The sequence below is a fragment of the Ciconia boyciana genome, chromosome 2 (assembly GCF_034638445.1).
Source record: "Ciconia boyciana chromosome 2, ASM3463844v1, whole genome shotgun sequence".
NCBI classification, from domain to species: Eukaryota; Metazoa; Chordata; class Aves; order Ciconiiformes; family Ciconiidae; genus Ciconia; species Ciconia boyciana.
This window is the reverse complement of record NC_132935.1, coordinates 143,539,889-143,560,243: the sequence shown is the minus strand read 5'-3', so window position 1 is coordinate 143,560,243 and position 20,355 is coordinate 143,539,889. Positions and strand designations below refer to the sequence as shown.

The 20,355-nt window shown below is 38.8% G+C and overlaps 1 protein-coding gene across 4 annotated transcripts in view; it reads left to right on the top strand.

Annotated features, from left to right (window-relative positions):
- The window catches only part of CDK14 (cyclin dependent kinase 14), a 354,521-nt gene that overhangs the window by 155,735 nt on the left and 178,431 nt on the right, over positions 1-20,355 (top strand). For all 4 annotated transcript variants that reach the window (XR_012041197.1, XM_072854293.1, XM_072854295.1 and 1 more), the window contains exon 8: positions 11,096-11,219. Coding sequence is in view for 3 of the 4 variants with exons in the window: in XM_072854293.1 (XP_072710394.1) it covers positions 11,096-11,219 (124 nt within the window). In the remaining variant the exon portion in view is untranslated. The remainder of the gene's footprint in view (positions 1-11,095; positions 11,220-20,355) is intronic.

The following is a 20,355-nucleotide window of genomic DNA, read 5'->3' as shown; positions in this document are numbered from 1 at the left end:
GCTTTGAGTAGCCAAGTGTAGAGTTCTGATGTACTGCTAGTTCAAGCTTTTTAAAGTCCAGATGGATTACTAATAAAAAGGAAACTGGGAAAAAAGAGAAAAACCATTGGGAAGATGGAGCAGATGAAACTCCCTTCTACTGTGAGCAATCCCATTAGACAATTAAAATTCTTTTTTTTCTGTTAAATAATATTAATGAAAATGGATTATATGTATTTAGTAGACTCTCTTGCCAGGCCAGCAGCAAAGGGTAGTTTTAATTCATAGCAGTAATTATTAAAACCTAGCATGATGATTTGAGCTCCTACCATTTTAAAACTGAATCAGCCTGCCTGGGGTTTTCAGTTAAATACCTGCTCTCAAGCTATGAGTGAAAAATACCTGCTTAGCCCAACGAGTGATTTCTTCAGCTGGGAGGACAGGAATTGCAGAGAGAAGGGAACCCAGTTATATATGCTAACAACTCCCAGACCTTCACCAGCACGCAAAACTAAAAGCTTGCACTCCTCTATTGTTACAGAGGAGATAAGATGGTTACTACATAATATTGTAATGCTTTGTTGCGCCGTACTCAGTTTGTTGACTTATGTAACTGTGGTTCTGAGACTTTGCCACCTATTTTGGTTTTAGCTTCTGGACAGAGTTGTCTATCTGGAGCTACAGCTGATTTTTAAGGGTTGAGCTGAACCACGTTAATTAGCCTTCTCTCCCTGCCAGCCCCTTCTTGCTAGAGGTCCTTCAGGAATTTCACGTTTAGTCAGACTTTTAGACAGCATTTGTTTAGAATCACTGGTTATGTGATCCCTAAACCCATTTTAAAAAACTTCCAGTTGAGCAATTATATTCCAGTAGCAATAAATTAGTTTTGGCTCTCTGGGGCTAACCTGTGGGATTAAGCCATTAATGCTCTCCCAATATGACAAAAGGCCCCCTGCCTTTTAATTTTGTTCTAGAGGAAAGTATTGCCTGCTGATGGATATTTCTTCCTGGCTTGTTGCCAGTTATTATAAATACAGAACCACGTAATCACACATCTTTCTTTTTCCAAATAATATTATACAGTAGTTCCTGTAAAACAGTACTTTATAGGAATGCAGAAGCAAAGCCATTATTGACTTATGTTTTGGTTTCTATAGAACATCTTCAGCCTGATTATATTTCTGAATTTTCTCCGTATTTACAAGCTAAAGACGATGCTTGTTCCCTCAGGCTTACTTTTAGATGAAGAATCATAAATAGAATAAAATCCAAATTACTTTGATGGACACACATATTGCTGTCCCCTTGGGTGTTGTGTTTGACATTGCCTTTCTTTGTGGTTTCAAATAGGCTATTTGCTGTCACTTAAATATTTTAAACAAAGAGTAAGCAGAATATTATAAGTATGTGAAAGTATAAAGAAGAATGTCTCAATTGGCAGTTGTCGGAGTCTTGGGACAGTATGTTTAAGGAAATGAAAAAATTTGCTTCCTAAAGTATTAGGTTTAGCATTTTTAGTGGTATGTATGTATTCATGCATAATGATTTCAGAATTTTGTAATTCATGTGTGGAGGCCCAAGTCTTACAAATAACATCAGGTTTTCAACCCTTCAAAGAACTTGTCTGTGAGGCTGAGATGTTATTATCATCTAAAGTTGCTTTTAAAGTACCTATCCCTGAGAATGTTAAACCAAGTATCCTGGTGACATAAATGTGGTTAGGTACCTGCAACATCTTTATCAGCTAGAAGGGGAATTGGCAGAAAGAAGTTGTTTCAATCCATAGATTCTCCAAACTCTGTTAGCTCCAAATACACAACTGTATGCATCTTTGGTGACTAACAAGCCTGCATGTCTACCATTTATTTATAACTATATATTAATATACTGTGTACAGTATTATAGTTAGAGATGAGGAGAGAAAAGGTAATTGGTTAGTAAGGCACAGCCTCACTGTTTAGTAAGGCACAGCCTCATCTTCTCTTCTGTAGTTTTGAAGACATCTTTCTCAGTTTTTCCAAAACTGAAGGCAATCAATAAATCTTAAGTACATGGCCCCACATATAATTATGTTTCTGTTGGAAGCTAATGCTGCAGCTTTGTAAATGGTTGGAGCTAGGAGCTGATTTATAGGTGTATTCCGTGTGGTGCTTGCCAAACTCCAAAATGTGGCTGTGGCAAACTGAGGTACAAGACTTGCCCCTGACTCTCCCTGTGCTGTTCCTCCTGGCCCAGACTACTGAAATCTGTACTCCTGGCTTTCTTTCCTACAGCTGTTGCTACATTTAGAGATAGTTCATACTACTTGGACTCTCAGTTGAAACATCTGGATTGCTTCCTACAGCAGGAACTCTAATGGTCACAGCAGCTAACTGACCCTGCCAGTGATTTTTTTTTTATTATGATCTTCATTCTGATTTGTGCTTCTTTCTGTCTGGTACAGGGCCATCTCCACCAGGCTTTTGACTTATCTTCTTGGTTGTCCTGAGCCTTTGTTTGCAGCTGTCCATAAATGGTTCTTGTTTTGTAAATTCATAATTTAATTTTTAAGTATCTTTTTTTGTACATTTCAGCATGTCCTGTGAAAATGTAACTGGTCTTAACTTGTTTTAACCTTTAAAATACCATCTTTATTTTAACCGCATCTTTTACTCCATATTATTACATTCCCAGTAATGCAAGTAAGTTCATCTTTATGTTTTGATGCATTTACTTTATAGTTGAGTCTGTTTTCTGTAACTCCTATTACTGGTGGAACAAGTGGAGCTCAGGCTTGCATCTATCATGCCTGCATTGCTTGTTTGCATTCCTGCCTTAAAAATAAATCTATTAATGAAAGCTGATTTGCTTTTTAATTAGTGATGCTGCATTGAAATAGCTGTAGTCTTTTGGGAAAAGCATCCTCAGTTTTTTCTCTCTGCCTTTTTTCCTCTACTTGCAGTGTTAGAGGTAATATTGATTTGTGTGAGCGTTTGACTTCAAAAAACCATCTTTGACAAAATAAAAAGATATTTGCCTCTGACCCACTATTCCTCGATCCATGCAACACCAGCCTGAATGACAATGGGGTTGTCAACCAGACAAAAACTGTCTCTGTCTCTTAATCACTCTCGAAATCTTTTACTTCAGGCAACTTGGAAGGCTCCTATTGTCTACTGTGACCAGAGGAAGGAGGAGTTTCCAGTTTGTTCTTATTCCATTTAATATTGCTCCTCTGATTTGTTTTCTCCCTGGGCACCTCTTCTCTTCCTAGGGCCAAAAAGTGATAAGAAGAAATGGCAGACCTCTTGATGAACTTTGCATGCAGGGAACAGGAATATTCAGCCTTCTCCCAGGAGCCTTCAAGACTTCAGCTCTTACCCATCTCAATTCTGAGCCTTCCTTGCTCCTAGGAAGCAGGGCACAGCAGTCTTCTATGCATAATTGATGGATATTTTTGAAGCAAAACCTCAACCAACTCTGCCCTACCCTCACCACAACCTTTAAAAATGTGTTTTATCACTGTAATACTGAGTCAGATAAAATAGTTGATTATCAAGGTCACATGTAAGGTATGTGGCAAAGTGTGGAGTAGAATTTGGGTATTAAGTTTCCTAGGACAGCCCAATAATCTGTGTAAAAAATATGCTTAAGTTTCAGCAAAAATCTGTAACTAGTTTCAGTCTTAAAACTTATACAAAAAGAGTTTAAAAGAAATGTAATTAATAGGCGTTATTGAAACATAATAGGATGGTGCAACATTTTTCTGTGCTAAATGCTCAAGAAGAGATCAGTCAACATTATAGCACTCTAAGTGAAAAAAAAAAACAACACAACAAAAATCCCAAATCAGATATGATAAAAAAAATGGATTTATTAAACCAAGGTTTTAATACTGGCCTCCTAAACAAGGTGAAGTGCAAAGTTGAATTGAAAGTGTTGAAATATAGTGAAAGTTATCTGATGTTATCAGAAATCTCTGGCACTTAATCACTTGTGGTGTTCATTTATTCCTCTCCATACTGCAGTACTGTGAACATTGTCTTTAACTAATGATTGCAGCTTTAAAGTTGAATCTGTTTTTGTCAGATGAATAATTTTGGCATTTAATGACTAATGTGAAAATTAATAATCTGAGTCAAAGCCATAGGGCAGTTGTCATCAGATATCTTTTTAAAACGTAAATATTTATCATTGAACTGATTACAGCTTTAGAATAATCTGAAGCGTAAAGGGTATGGAAGCATTAGCGACATGGAAGGATTAGGCAACTCCTGTATCCCAACCACATGAGGCTTACTGCATTTGAAGTGCAGCTGGTTGAACTTTGACAGTAGCAGAGCATTGCGTACTGGCTCTTGCGAAGCATTACCTCCATTCAGTATTAGTAAGATATAAAAACATATGCTTCTTAGTAAAGTATAGTATCTGAAAAGTATGCTAAAAATGCTTTGGTTTTTAGGTTGCAGTTGTGTTATCGATGTAGGCCTCCCTGGTGTGCTTCTGTTTTCTTTCCATCGTGTGATTGTATAAACATCTGTGGCATGGACAAAAGGTTTGTGGTCCCCTTTTTTGTGGGAGATGTGTGTTGAATCACATGGCCAGTCGTGCATCCGTATGTGACAAATGTGTGATTACGTGATGTAGGGGAAGCTGTGGCATGTGAGTGCCTGTGTGTAACTAGAGGTGTCTGACCAAAAGGTTGACTGCCATAGACTTAGGTACACAGGAACTGGGCAATTAAACCATGATAATGCATCCAACTATGATGAATTTTCATGTCTTGTTTCACCTATCATATTGACTCACTGGAGTTTGGAGAAAACACTCTTTTTACTTTAAGGTGGATATATACCATGGTGGTCCTTTTAATTTTATCGGGCATTACTGGAAGCAAATCATGCTTTTGAAATCACACTTTTGAAATCATGCTTTTTTTTAATGTTATGCTTTTGAAAGCTGTCTCCTGCTCACTGAAATTAGTGATGCTGCTGATGTAGAGTTGAATTAAAAATACATTTCAACAGATAAGTGAAGTAGGAAGTGATGCTGTTTAATGTGGTTGAGAAGTTGCTATTTTTCATTCCTCATTCAGCGAACAATCAGGTGTACAGCAGACAGAATAATGTTATGCCAAATTAAGGTTGTCTTTTACACATGGCATTGAGAATTGATTATTTAAATTAGACTTTTTAGTTATCAGACATTAAATATGGCATCAGCATTTCACTCTACTTTATGTCAGTCTTGTCACTTAAAGTAATGATTTGATAATATGCACAACTGTGAACAGTAAATGCAGAATCTTTATCAGTGTGTTAAAATTCATGCTAAAAGAATGTCAGTTTTATATTTACTGCAGTGAGAAATATGTGCAAACTCCAAACTGAAAGGAGTGTGTGCATGCGTAATTTATTGTCTGTATGAGCCGCATAGTTCACATACAGCAAAAAACATGAAGATATTTTAGGGATGAAGAAAACCCTTTTTCCAGTGTCTTTAAAATTGGTGAGGCACCAATTGCCACCCTGACCTAGTTCAGCATGGGAGTGAATTGGTGAAAGGTAGGAAATGAGATTTGATTTAATTGAATTTATTTTTACTTTTGCCATTCAGAAGAAAAAATCTGAAAGTGTCTTCCACTTACTGAACATTAGCAGACAACTATAACTGATTGGAAGGGAGTGTCTTTGTACTCAGTTAATTAAGCACACCTTCCTCATTGCAAATGACTGTAGTAGTATCCAGAGGGAACAAGAAATGATTAAAAGAACATCAAAGAGAATAGAAGTTAACAAATTAACACTTTCCAATCTCTTTCCTTTGCAGTTCTGCTGCAAATAAGTGGAAAAAAATCTGTAGTCTTAGTATCTTTTTTTAAAGTAGTGATACGATGCGCATTCCCAGTGGCTGTATTGTATGCATTTCTGAGTGACATTGTCTTTGGTAAGACTCTCGTGTGAGGAATGCATGAACAAGTTAGAAGCCTTTATAAATGCGTTTTGGAGAGAATTATTTTAAAATTCTTTTGGAGAGAACTCAGTTGGTTCCAGGGAGGTCAGACAGGAGAATCTTTTATTGAGATAAAGCTTATTATGGCTTTATATTCAAATGGCTAACCATTTTTTATTCAGATAGGACCCTTTATTCCTAGGGATGCAAATTCATCTCAAGTCAACACTTTTTTCCTGGAATTTCTTCTTCTGACAATATAATTAAAAAAGTCTACAAAGCTTTGACCTAAAAAGTTCAGTCTTTCCCCAGGACATTGTTAGAAGTGAAAAGTTGGATTTTATCTCGTGGATATTATCCTGGTTGGGAGGAGGGAACAAAATAGCAAACCAACAGTGATAAAAAAGATTGTGCTTTATGAGCTTTTGACACACTAGCAGAAGTCACACAGAGACATTTCTCATTGCTTCTGTGATAATACATATTACCAGGTAGTTTTTTCTTATGTTAATGGTTTAAAACAAGTAGGTCTAAAACTCCCAAAAATCCAGTAAACCCAAACATAACTGAGCATTGTGTTCAGTTGTGTTTATTTCCAAGGCTGTGAGATAGTACTGTGGGGATTTATTACCTCCTTTTGCCTTTGTAAATAGCCAGTAATTCACAGAAGCCTGTAATATCCTCTGGATGGCAGGGAGCAGTATACTGGTTACAAGCATAAGGTGAGGTGTCCTGGGTTGGGTTTCTTTTACTGGTATTTTTAGATTTGATGGCCTATTAAGACTGAATATGATATCAATTGATGCTGAATACACACAAGGGAATTCACATGATTACGTGATAACCAGCTGATGTGCTTTGATACATACAGCAAGCAAGAGCATTTGTGTTATCACTGATGAGTGATAATAAAGCTTGTGCAGTATTGTGTGTTACTTTTTGAAAGTAACTATGCTAATACAGCAATATGAGCTTGCTAAAGGACAAGCAGATTAATCCAGTCTTGCTTTCAGCTTTCTTCTGAACAGATGTGAACTACTGGTCCAGGTTAGCTCAGCTCCCTCTGCAGTCTCTTGCTGCAGAGAGAGCAGAGCCATGAGTTTTGTGCATCTTGTATAGACTAAAAGGTTCCATATAGCTTTCTACTTCTGTATCTAGGGCCAGGTCCTTTATTGCCACCATACAACATGTGGTAAGGGAGCTCAGATGCAGGAAATCATTCAGAAATCCCTCTGTGCCATCAGGGAAAGACAGTTCCTGACTTCAAAAAGCCCTCCACAGGCCTCATTAGTCTGTTCTCTTGGGCAGCATCCTTCTTGTCATTGGGGTCCTTGATGCCTCAGCAGACACTGTGTGGAAATGGTACATTGTCTGGAGAATCTCTCTGTGCATGTTGTGAATTTCTTTCTGCTTTTCACTTACCCCAGTATCCTTTGCCAGAAACTGTCTACCATGTCTGGGAATAGAGAGCAACTATGTGGAGTCATCTGAGCACTTCTACACAGATCACCTGTGCAGGAGCATCCCCCTTTATCATTAGACTCGTCAGAGCTTTCTGAACCTAAGTCAGAAAGTGTTAACTCCCATCAGTCCCACTCATTAGATGTGTTTTGGATGGCCTGTGTCAGTGTTTAGCTTATAAGTTCATTTGGATGAGAAGAGCTCAAAATCCTGTGTGACATTGAGGCCAACAAGATAGTAAACCATTCTGCTGCACATGAGCCATCTTGCAGCTGTTAGATGTGTGCATGTAGTGATCCAGGTTGTACACTCACCCAGGCTCATGAAAAACACCGTGAAAGCAGGGCTGTTCATCCAGGCAGCTGGCAGGTCTCTCAGAAAATGTAATTGGTTTAAACAGGCATTTGGTCAAATGTTGCATGTGGCTCAAGTGGCTATCCAGGCCTTATACTTGAAGGACTATGTAGGTGCTAACCTTTTTGTGTAGTTGAGGGCTTTCTCTTGCAAGTTTTAAGGACTGCTAATATTCTTTTAATATCACAGTCCATAAACCCCAGATTAGCTTTAACCTGCATGCATTTTTCTCACTGACAATGAAAATTATTCATTAAAATATGCTGCTCATTAAAGTGAGAGCTGCATAACTGTTGGGGGAAAAAAGGTATTTTTTTCACGGCTATAATAAACAAGCAAGGCCTGAAGCACAAGTATTAAATTTTTTTTGCTCTGAATGTGAAGTGTTGAGCCTCCTAATGTTAAGCCTTGCTGAAAACCCGACTTCTAGAGACGAATCCCATTCCTGTTTTTGGTCTTTTCCAACTCTTATCACAATGACCCTTGTCACTTTGTGAGTCTTTCATTTTATCACCAAAACCTCTGTTCTTACTAATAAGCTACAAACTACCTGAGTGATGTCCTAGTTTGTTTATTACAAGTTATTTGACACTTATACAGCCTTGTGTATGACCATGCAAAAATTAAAATTACTAACATAAAAGCTCAAGAACCACGAATCTGTATCATTTCTACCCTCACAACCAACCCGTTGAAATGCATTGGAATTTGCCATTGACTCCTTTTAGAGTTGTCCTCTGGTCTGCAGGGCTGCCATCCGGTGGTCTTGGAGAAACGGCAGTTCAGTTGCTTGTTCAAAACCCCTCGCAGAAGCCCCAGGCTGAGGTTTCATAGTGATCAGGATTGAGCAAGGTGGAGGAAGAAGCAAGTAAGATCAGAGTACGACCATGATAGGTGGTATGCCGATTTCAGATCGGGTGTGTGGGTAAGAGGTGATGGTACCTCACCTAGCATTCATTTCCGTCCTTGTGAAGGTAATGCAGATAGTCTTGAAGGGGAATGGGTTTCTTGGAGAGGGCTTTCCTCAGAGACAGGGGAGGGAACTTGACTGTGAGACGGCAGAAGTGTTTCCTGAGGCATCATGAACGGTTCTTTCCAATTCGTCTTTTATTTTTGTGGAGTGGGGAACCGTTGGGAATGGAGAGCCTCTTTTACTGTTCTGTCTTCCCAAGCAGTCCCAAAGGGCCTGTGGTTTGCAGAATGCTCTACTGCTGTGCATTAGGCTTGTGTTTTCACTTAAACCTTTTCACATTTAATATTACCAAATAAAAACAAAGGTGAAGAGGAAAAGAAAAAACAACAAAACAGTGGCTGAGTTTACCCTGTAATGAATTCAGGGAGTTTTTTTTTCCCCATGTCTTTCATGATGTTCCTCCAAGGAGGAAGCAATTGATACAGTGTATGTGAGTGAATTAATTGACTTTTGTGGAAATACCCGATGAATGCAGCATGTCTACAAGTTTGGAATAAAACTACGTTCCAAAGCTATCCTTGAGAGTTGACATTTATTCTGTTTAGCTGTGAAATTGTTGGGTTTTTTTCTTAGCACTTAGTGTCAAATCACTTGACTCTGCATTAAAGCCAAATGAAAGCCCACATTAATAAATATATTTTGAGTTATAAAGATTACAGTGCTGTAAGATAACATGGTAATTGAAATTTCTTTGCATATTTAAAAATAACGTTTTAAGTTAAATACCATTGATTTAGCCTAGCAAACTGGATATTTTCCTTTTTATTTTAAAAAATATTATTTTGAAGTAATTTAATAGAATTTAACTTATATTTTAAGGCTGTAATTAAAGCTCTTTCTGCTTCCTGCCCTTATTAAAACAGTTTTTGTGTGCCATGAGTTCCATTTTAACTACAGTTCAAAAAGGAATGTGCATGTTACTTATGACTTTCCTGCTATTCTTTCTTTTGTTTCTGTATTTTGCTCTTAGGTTTCCTCAGCACATTGTTAGACCCAACCCTGGCAAGAAGGTGATTGATATGGCTCTTTGTGCCCTGGCTAAATAGCTAAACATACAGTGTATTGTGTCTGCACTCGGGGAAAAAATGAAAAGCAATTAAATTCATTTCAACTTCAGTAACATGACATTTCTGTTTCTTTCATGTCAGCCTTTATTCTCTTCTATAATCAGATTTTGTAACCCTTTTTATAATGTCTCCTCACTTCAGCAGTCACTAAATAGGACGCTTGTGTTGCAAGTTAATTAGAAATTCTCATGTGCCCGGGTTGGCTTTTCCCAAATCTTTGGTGTGGTTTCCACATCTTCTGAGAGAGCATGTTTCACCAGCCACTGAGCTGTGAGGCACGAGGTCCATATCCACTCTTGAATCCTCCGTGTTTGGCTTTGCAAAGGCTTGTTGTGTTCCCATTTGGAAACTGTAGTATTTCTTAAAATATTTCAGGCAATAGGAAGTGTCTGTATATTAGGAGATATTTTTCAAAACTGCAAATAAAACTCCTGGGAAACGATCGTTCACCCTTTGTATTGACAAAATCCATGAGGATAACACTTACAGCCTTTCACAGCAGGTGCCAGTAAGAATTCAGGAGAATCATGGGAGAGAAGATGAAAAGGGGAGGACAAAAGATCTCATCATCCAGCTCTTTGTTCATAATTGTAAATTACAAAAATACACAATATCAATGCTTAGCTCTAGGGAAAGCATTTGTGGAGCCCAGTGAAGGGTTAAAAGAAACATAGGGCATGAGTTAGATTCCTGTCTAAATTTACCTTAAAGGTTATTATAAGTAGGTTTCAAAAGTCATCTTTATGTTCAGTGAGAATTATTATTTCCTAATGAAAAATAGATAAGCAACTGCCATTAAAAAAAACTTTGAAGGAGAAAACCTATCATACTTGCAGATTTCCTTGGGTACACAGGCATTATTGTTATACTATTAGTTTCTTCTTTGTTTTAGCTCCAGTGTCCCATCCCCCAGCCTTATCTCCCCATCCCTATCCACCCTGTACTGTTGTTTCCTATAATTAGTGAAGATACACATCTGTCTTCAGGCTACCACCTAATCTCTAAGGCCATATGGGTAAATGGAGTGTAATTATAATTTGGTAGAAATTGAGCCTTCTGCACATGGTTGTATTGCTCTTGTTATTTTAAAGCAGGCAAACTGAATCTATCATATAGTAGGGCTTGGAGGCTGGGGTTAGTCCTTGCAAAGTACATATTTTTTAGATGGAAATTGTGTTGTGTTAAATTTGGGTGGGAATTACACCAGTTTGGGAGGAATTCTGACACAATGTTACCACAATATGCAAGCACCCTGCATATTGTGAAGAAATCACCTGTGATTATATGCAAAATATTAACAGAGGTCATTTTTTGTCCCCCTCTTTTTCAGTTATTTTTATTTCAGTTGCTGCGAGGACTGTCTTACATCCACCAGCGTTACATTTTGCACAGGGACCTGAAACCACAGAATCTTCTGATCAGTGACACGGGGGAGTTAAAGCTGGCAGACTTTGGTAGGCAAGCAGTTAATTACAAGTCTCTTATAATGTTGTAGGAATGTCAGACAGATGGTTCCATTGATTTCTCTTCCCCCCACCCTATTCCTTAGACACACCTTCTTCATTGTAGATAATTGCACATTTTTCTCCTGAGCGAAGAAATTGATTATGGTCATCAAAATGCTTGATTAAAAGGGAGCAAGTGAAAAACAAGTATATACTCCAGTTCTCACAAGGAAGATAGTGCTGAAAGTATTTCAATTTTATTTACCATGAGACCTCTGAATTAGAATTCAAAGCCTTTAAAAAGAAAAGAAAAAAAAAATAGAGACCTGAGGAAATACAGACTATGAAGAGCACAGTCACTTTATGGAAGCAGCTCTAGGGTTGTGGAGATCTGGATTAACTTTCATAAAATGGTCATTGAAAGAGACTGAAGGACACAAGAATAAATATTCCTTCTAAAGAATAAGGAAACTCGGTTCACCTGGACTGCTTTCAGTATCCATTAGTCCCTTATGGGGAAGCCTTATGTGGAGTATAAAGTCAGGGGAAATTGTCCACTGAAATGTTAGCCTTTTTGACTTTTTTTAGGTTTGTTTTTTTTTTTTTTTTTCTTAATACTTTCTAGTGGCTACACTGGGGCAAGTATTCTTTCGTCTGAAAACTGTTGTGAATGCAGATGTGGAAAATGGCAATATTTTTCTTTAGTGGTTTTTACAAAATGTTGTAGAAATTTCTTTCTTTCCTGTAGGTCAACTTCTCAGCTACTGATTCCAGCAGAACTTCTGAAGTAAGCTGAAAATGTGACCTATCAGCTTTTTTAAAATGTCTTTTATTTTTATGACTGCTATCCACATCAGGCTTCACATTTCATGCAGCACCAGTAATGAAGGAGCCTTATGTGCTTATTGGCAATTTCACTGTTAATGTAGTCCTGGTTTTTTTGTCTTTTAATTAGCGTTACTGCAATTAACAGCTCAGTGTGTATTTGCTATGCTGGGGAAGGGCACAGGACTTCAGGTGGACACAGTCCACAAGAACTTGATTGGCCTTTGGATTGTAAGGCAGTTAGAGAAATAGTATTAGAAACAATTATTATATGGTTTTACATACCATTTTCTGTTGCTGTTTTTCAAAACTTGGAAGATGCCAGAAGCGTTTTAAAGATATGTTTTAAAAAAGCATTCCTGCATGTTGCATTTTACTGTGAGATTTCATCTCTTAAATACATGAAACAAGTGAATCATTAAGTGTTTTTGTAGTGAAATATGAATTAGTCCTCTGTTGAAGGTGCTGTGCTGTTTGAGATGACTGGTTTTGTTGTATCATTTATATGTATAAAACACTTTGAATTTATCTGACTTCCAAGTATCCCCATATTGTAAGTCCTTCAAGAGATTGTGATGATAGTGCCTTAGCTTTGATGAATACTGAAAACTCTGTAGACGATCTTACAAATGTTTCATACAGTGAGGGGGTTTTGCGGGGGCGGGGGGATGGTGTGTGCGGTGTGTGTGTTGCTGAAGCTCTATGGCTTTTGTGGCTGGGGAGAGGGAGGCTGCAAACTTTTCAGCTGTGTTTTTAAGAAAACAAAAAACACCTTTCACCAGCACTGTTAAATGCCTTGCTGGAGGTGTGAACTGATCAATGAAATGTCCAGCTCAGATGTAGGTTGACGCCTCTCTGGTTGTATTGCCTGATGCTGCCATAGAGCAGAAGAAAGGGTGGGAAGTTTGTTTTTGCCCTGCTGTAGTAGGAAATGTAACCATCACTTCTGATGAAATTATTGCCTCATTGTGGCACTAGACTAAATATCCCGGTGGTGACATTAAAGGCAGGATTTTCCCAGCTTTGTGTTGGCGAGAATTTAAGGTTGACCGTTGTGTATTATTTTGAGAGAGACTAGAGATGTGTAAGTACAACCAGAAAGAAATACCCAGTGGTAGGCATATGAATGTGTAATATTGTGGAGAGGATTTTTTTTGTCTTGTAAGTTTGTCCTGACCTAACAGAAACATCTGCATAAACTACTCTTGTACACTGAGAGAAGAGTATATATCTCCATTTATTTTTAAAGCTAGATTTTCTTTCATGGCTCATGACCTTGTAAAATTGAAAACCAGATGGGTTAAATTTATCTTCTGAGAACCAAGATGAAAAATTGGAAGTGATGAGGTTAAAGTCTGAAGGGTCGTGACCTCTTTCACTGGAGGCATGAGAAATGAGAGTTTACAAAAAATCAAGAGCATGGCCGAAGTTTTTCATTTGGCGTTGGGCTTATTTAATCTCCTCAGTGTAGGATATCAAATACTTAAAAGCGGGCTGTAGTGGATCATAGTTCTTGAATAAACAAGGTAAAAGAAAGGCTATTCATGCCTGCCGGTGCATTGCACTGCGGCTGAAGTGGAATCTTTGAATAACCGTGGGCATGTGTTTTTCTACAGCAAGGCTTCCAGACATAGATACTCCACTGTGTGGGAGTGTCTTTTGTTCAGATGAACGGTGGTTTGCTTTTCTGTTCATTGTGCTATAGCTGCTAGGAAATGAACATTTATGAGAAGACTCAGCAGTCAAATGAAAAGGGAGAACAGAACATAGAGGCTTTATCAAATTAAAAATGGATGAGCTATAAAAAATGGCTTTCTTGAGAAGATGTAATAGAGAAGACTACACCTTGAATAATTGTTGCTATGAAAAATAGTCCTTGAACTCCATTCCTGCATTCTTTTTTTCAATCTAATTAAAATTCCAGAGGAAATTAAAGTATATTAGGAATTCTCCTTATGAAACGAAGTGCAAGAATTATTTTTGATCCTGTGGTGTGAATTTGGCTGTCTACGGGTTTGTTTATTTTCCCCCGCACATATGTCTGTCTTGAGTTGACATAAAGTATTATAAACCTTTAATGAGTAATGCCATAAGCAATTACAAACTTAAATGAATAGAGCCTTGTGCTTGATGCTAGTTACCACACAGGCTGGGCTCCATAGCTGTTCCTTAGCCTTTGGTTAGTAATTTCTTCACTTTAACTTTTCTTTGCACTGTATACAGATGCATCTATTTGGCCTTTGGATGTGTATTGACTTAAAAAAAGAAAATCTTTGAACCTTTGTTTAGGAAAGTAATTACACAGTTTTAAAAGCAAGGTATGATTCTAGAATAAATGCATTTATCTTAACTATAAACAGTGTCAAATGGCTGTACGGCAGTGGATAGGAGCATGAACTCAAAGATCGAACACTAAGGATGTCTTTTCTCAAGAGTTAGTTGGGATCAGGTGATTAGTAATCTAAGCAAAATAGTAACCTAAGCAAATATGTGATTTGTATTCATATTGAACATATTATAACCAGTGCCATGTGTCATTTCAGTGATACCTTATTTTCAAAATGTCACTTTGAACCTCTAAGAAATACATACCAAAGACCATAGGAGCAAATATAGATGAAAACACCAGAGGAAGAGACAAGCTCTGCCAGGCATATTATCTATGACTCTGCATGATCGTGTTTCTGAGTGGCCACAGGCAGAAGGCTCTGGGGTGTTGGAAGGGTTTAAATGGTAGCAACAGAAGCTCTGTGAGGGGATTAAGGCATCTGGGAGGAAAATGTGTTGAGGTGAAGGAGGAGGTGGGCAACAATGGGGTGTTGAGGAGGCAAGGGTAAGATACTGGAAGAGGGTGAGGGAGAGAAGCAATACGTGGTTGTGGAAAATGTGGGCCCAGTGCTACGTGGGGCAGGTGATTTAGTCACAGCAGGTGTGACTAAAGGTGTGACAGATAATGCTGAAGTGCTCCATGACTTCCTTGTCTTGGTCTTCATGAATAAGATCTCAAAATAAGGCCTTTGTTCTCAGAGATGGGGTTCAGGGAGGAAACGGGTGAGTGGAAGAGAATTGAGTTAGGGACCTTCTGAGAAATCTTGACCCGTGCAAGTTCATGGATCCAGGCAGGAGGCCTCCTGAGGGTACTGGGAAAGCTGACTGATGTCATTGTCATTCTCTATCATCTTTGAAAGACTGTGTAGACTGGGGGAGGTCCTCAATAACTGGAGAATGGTTAATGCACCCGTTTTCAAGAAGGGCAAGAAGGAAGGTCTGGGGTACTGCAGATTGGTGAACCACCATCCCTAGGAAAATGATGGAGCAAGTCTGCCTGGAATTAATTTCTGTACGTGTGAAGAAAGTGTTTGCCAGTTTTAATAAAGGTAAATCATGTTTGATCCATGGGATTGCCTTCTGTAATGAAATGACTAGCTCTGGAGTCTCCCAGTGCCTAAGAGACAGTTACCGAGAGGATGGTGGTGCATAGCAGGAAGGTGCTCTTTACTGAGGTGCAGTGGGAGAGTGAGGGATAACGGTCATAAGTTGAAACGGAACTGGGTATAAGGATGGAAATGTTCACTATGAGAGTACTTCAGCATTGGAGCGGCCCAGAGAGATGGTGAAATTTCCATTTGCTTCACTGACTGGACAAAGCCTTGAGCGCTCTGGCAGGTTGAACTAGGTGAATTCTCCTTCTTGTGTGATTCTGTGACTCAGTATATACCATACTTTTTTTGTTTTGTTTTGTTTTTTAGTGATTGGGTATTGGCATTTAGCTATTGTGTATGCTGATATAAATCAAGATTGGCTCATCAGTTACGTTTACATCCAGATTATCATACTTAATAAACTCCAGCACGAAGTCCCTAAATAGCTGATAACAATCAAGTAGGAGGTGGGTCCCACATTCCATGTGGGACTTTCCAGGAAGGATTTACTCTTTGTGCCTTGTTTCTTATTCTCTGTCCCAAAACATCCACTAACAGCCTAATATTCTGACTCTTCCAGGGACAATATGGACCTTTAATCTGATCATAGTATGGTTACTCTTACATAGCCTTTAGTTAGAATAATTTTGTGCTTTCTGGGTTGAAAAATACGTAGTTATACTTGTTATTAGAAATTTTCAGATAGAACATTTACATAGCTTTTGAGGGTAGGCACATTGACATCACCTTTCAGTGCATTGAGAAAATCCTCAGGGCACGGGTGTAGAGAACAAAACATTTAAATTGACTAGCATGTGAAGCAGTGGTAGCAGTTCTGAGGCTGTGAGAGAAACTGGCCAAATTACTAGTAGGGCCCTTGTCCTGCTTTATCTGTGAGCTGATCAACCTGCTGCTGGAAATTGTATTTCAGGGGATCGCTTGTTTGTGAAACTTCCATGCAGCCGCCTTTCCCATTTGTCTTTTCTGCTAGGCCTGCAATAGAAGTGAACTGCACAAAGTGGGTGGATGAGAAGTTTGACGACCTGTTTGGTCTCTCTTTTGGATTGTGCAGTTATTGTAAGTGCAAGGACCTCCGGTGTAGTCACATCTTTTAATTTTAATCTTTTAACATTCTTTTTAGTATGTACACTGACCTTCTCACTATGCCATGGCTCCAAGACACAGTGTATGACTATGACTATGCAGGTACCTTAGAGGCAGAAGTGCAAAATATGATTTCAAAGTATGAAACAGCATGTCTAGAAAGTATTGTTAGCTTGACTATAATTTGCAAGGATAGGAAAACTTGCTGATTGATATTATTATTATTATTATTATTATTATTATTACTTGAATAGACATTTCGTCTTCCCTCTTGTTCTCTGCCCTGATTTTTGTTAGTTTTAGTCCTTTAAAACAATCTTCAAACTGCACTAACACCACCACAAATTCTAGCGTTGCAAGGTAAGTGAGAAAGAGCATCAGGAACTTAGTGCTTTAGTGCTTGTTCCTGCAGTCAGAGAGTTGCCTTCTTGTCTGTGGAAGTGGGCTTTGGAGAGAAAAACAGCACGAGAATCTTCATGGAAATGTCTTTGCTTTACTCTCCCAAATAACACTGACCCTGAAGCTTTTCCTGTCAGCGTTTTGTTGTCTTTGGGGATCTCCTTAGATGAGTAAGGAGCTGCAGGAGGTCTGCATTGTGGTGGAAGTCCTGCCTTAAGCTTTCAGAGTTTTGTTAATATAAAGCCCTGTGATGTAGTAAAAGAAAGAATCAAGTAAGTGTGATTGAACCATGCATCCTTCTAGATACACAGGATGATGATAATAATAGATAGCAGGAGCAAAGAGGCTTGAGGTTTGTAATAAAGAGAGTTACACTCAATGGAGTTGCAGTTTAAAACTGCAGCTGAGTATTAAAGAGGATGTTTCCATGAATTTCCATATAACTTTTTCTGTGGGGAGCACGTTGGGGATCTGTCACGAGGGACAAGACTATTGCTGTATAGTTTACTGTTAAAACGATTAAAGCTATGTTGACAACTTGAAAAAAAATTAGTTCTTTTTTCACAGTAAGAATCCCGTAAGGAATTTCTTTATAATGTACCACATAAGATTCATATGAAAGGTTGGATAGCATAAAAGATTGCTTGCCTGTTTTTCTAAAACTGCTATGTTTTTCTGTGTAAATGCTCCACAGAGTATCAGTTCTTGAAGATGATGGTGTAAGGAGTCATTACAGTGCCTGAAGAGCTGGTACTTTATATCGTCAGCGATGCTTGATGACATTGTTTGCAAAACTCCTCCAAGAGCATCTCTAGTTATGTAGGCTGGCTACCTCTGATCTTCCTGGCTTCAGGCAAGCTTGAGGAACAGCGGGCCATGGTGCTGCAGCCGCCTGGCATTCGGGATGAGCTGTAGGACCGTCCTGGGTCACTTCTGAGGCAGCTGACGCACAGCGGGCTCCTGCTGCCTCAACAGCAGGCCTTGTCGAGGCTGTAGAAACAGTGGAAGCTGTCTGGATTTTTATTATCAGAGGCTGCTACGGATAAAGGGAACCAGCTTACCTCAAATGTAGGTCCCCAGACCCCTCTAACACCCTGTCTGAATTGAACAGAGAAAGAAAAAGGCATTTCTTTCCCATATTCCTGTGGGAAGTTGCTGTTACCCTGGGTGCAGCCTGTTCCCCTCTGATAACAGCCTTTGAAATCTGAAGAATTTGTTCTTGTACCCCCCAGGAAGGTCAGTAATGGGTTTCTTTGAGGACTCTAGTTGTATTAAATATCAAGAAACGCAGATGACTTCAGTGACAATGCTGTAAGTCGTAAAAAGGAAATGGGAACCTGGAAAGTGAAACCTGAACTGCTCAAACTTGAGTTAGCTTGCAGGTCTTTTATAAAGACAGTTATTTCTGTAATTAACTGTAAATACAGCATTTTCCCTTGAGAGCAGAAGCTGATAATGCTGTTCACGGTGGCAGCTGGGCTGGAGGCCTGGAGCAGCAGACCAGACTGTGCATTTGTCCTGGCATAACCTCAAACACACACTACCGAGTCAGTGAAAAAAGCCCTTGCCGTCCCTGTTGCTTTCTAGATCCAGGGAAAGGGAGGCCAAAGCTCAGGAGTGGAGCTGATAGGTAGCTAGGGGACCTTCAAGTCCTTTCTCTTGGAGGAAGGATTAAAGTCGTAGGCTGTGAATGCTGTGGGTACTGTGGACCTAGAGACCCATGGCAGGCTGCTGTGTTAGTTATTTGCTTTCCCAGGATGACAGGCTTTCCCTCCACTCCTGATGTTCCTTCTCAGTTTCTTACAGTATAACTGGCTGCTGTCAGGGAGTAGGCGAAGCTGCCTCTTTCCCTTCTCCTCCCAGGAGCAAGGGCTTCACATGCTGTGCTCGTGACCTTCTCTCATCTTGCCCAGAAGATATCTGTGGTGGAGAGGGAGAGAAGATGTGTAGGTGGCAGGAAATCGCAAGCGACAGCAGTACGAATTTGATTTCTGGCATCTGGGTTGAAGAATTCCTCTGTGCTTTGTTTTAGAGCTGAAGACGTAGGATACTGTGATCTAGTGCCATTGCAGATGCTTCTTGCTTCTCATATCTATGTGGTTTGTCGTTCCCATTGTGGACCTCAGTCTAATATTCTTCATAGATCTGATGGTTTTATTGAGGTGTCAGGTAAATCTAAATAAAAAATTGTCATCATGAGAGTCAGTGCAGGAAGAATACCTTATGGACATAAACTGGGTTTGATAGCCTATGGGGAAAGAATAGATTTTACACAGGTTTACTATCTGGAGACAGCACTTTGCAAAAACTGTGATGTTCAGTTTTGTTCAACTAAGACTTTAGCTTCCCTCTACTAATAGTAAATGCAAAGTAGAGCCACACACTGAATTTTTGGCTGTGTCAGTCTTCACTGATTGCTTTTTAACAGTTGAAATTAAAATTCTTTAAATATACCAGCCTTTTCAGCTATTACTAAAGTAGATGCTGTAATTTAAGCCCTTCCCACTGAGAAGCACTGTGTAGGATTATTGGCTGATAAGGAAATTTTTTTTTAATGTTATTTTAAACCATTAAGGAGCTGGAGATTGGTGTGACTCACTAGATAGGTCCCCTGTTAAACACATCTCAGATTACTTAGGGTTCAATCCAGTTTCCCATTGTTACAAGTTAGAGTTATATTGAGCCTTTAAATAGGAAGAAAGCATCTTAATTATCCATTAAGGGCAATAAAGGAAGCTGGTTATGACACCATTAAAACAACTGTGATGAAAAATCTGTTTCAGTGTTTTGTACTTAAGAACAACATGGGATTTAGATGTCATCTGTACTGCAGCTAGCTCAATGCTGACTGTGATCTTGCATTATTACCACAATAATGATTTTTTCGTTGTCTTGTATTCCCCACCAAAGTGTCAACCAGACTGTTATGTGATAATTGCACAAAAATCATGGAGAACTGTGATCTGCTGTCTGTACAAGAGAGATCCATCCATCCAAATGAATCTGTAAATGTACTTAAAATCTGGTCAGTAATGACAAGGGATATTTTAATTGAAAAAAAGCCTTATTCAGTTACGTGACCATGTTCTATCAGTTTTATATGAGAACACTTTCTCTTCCTACACATCTTGCTTCTTTTATAGCATTAGCCTTTTGACAACTGTGGCTGCAAGTCTCTGTATTTAAAACATGGAACTTTCTTTAAAACTTTATTGTTCTGAAGCTTCGTTGCTTGTTTCTGATAGAGCAGTTACGGAGGAAAATGATGACTATGGTCATGGTAAAGTTTTCGAATATAGCCATCCTGGTTGATCCCATAGTACTCTTCATCTTTGCTTTTTTGGTCTGATTATGGTTTTGCTTAAAGTTTCCTTATTTAAGAGAACATACTTATG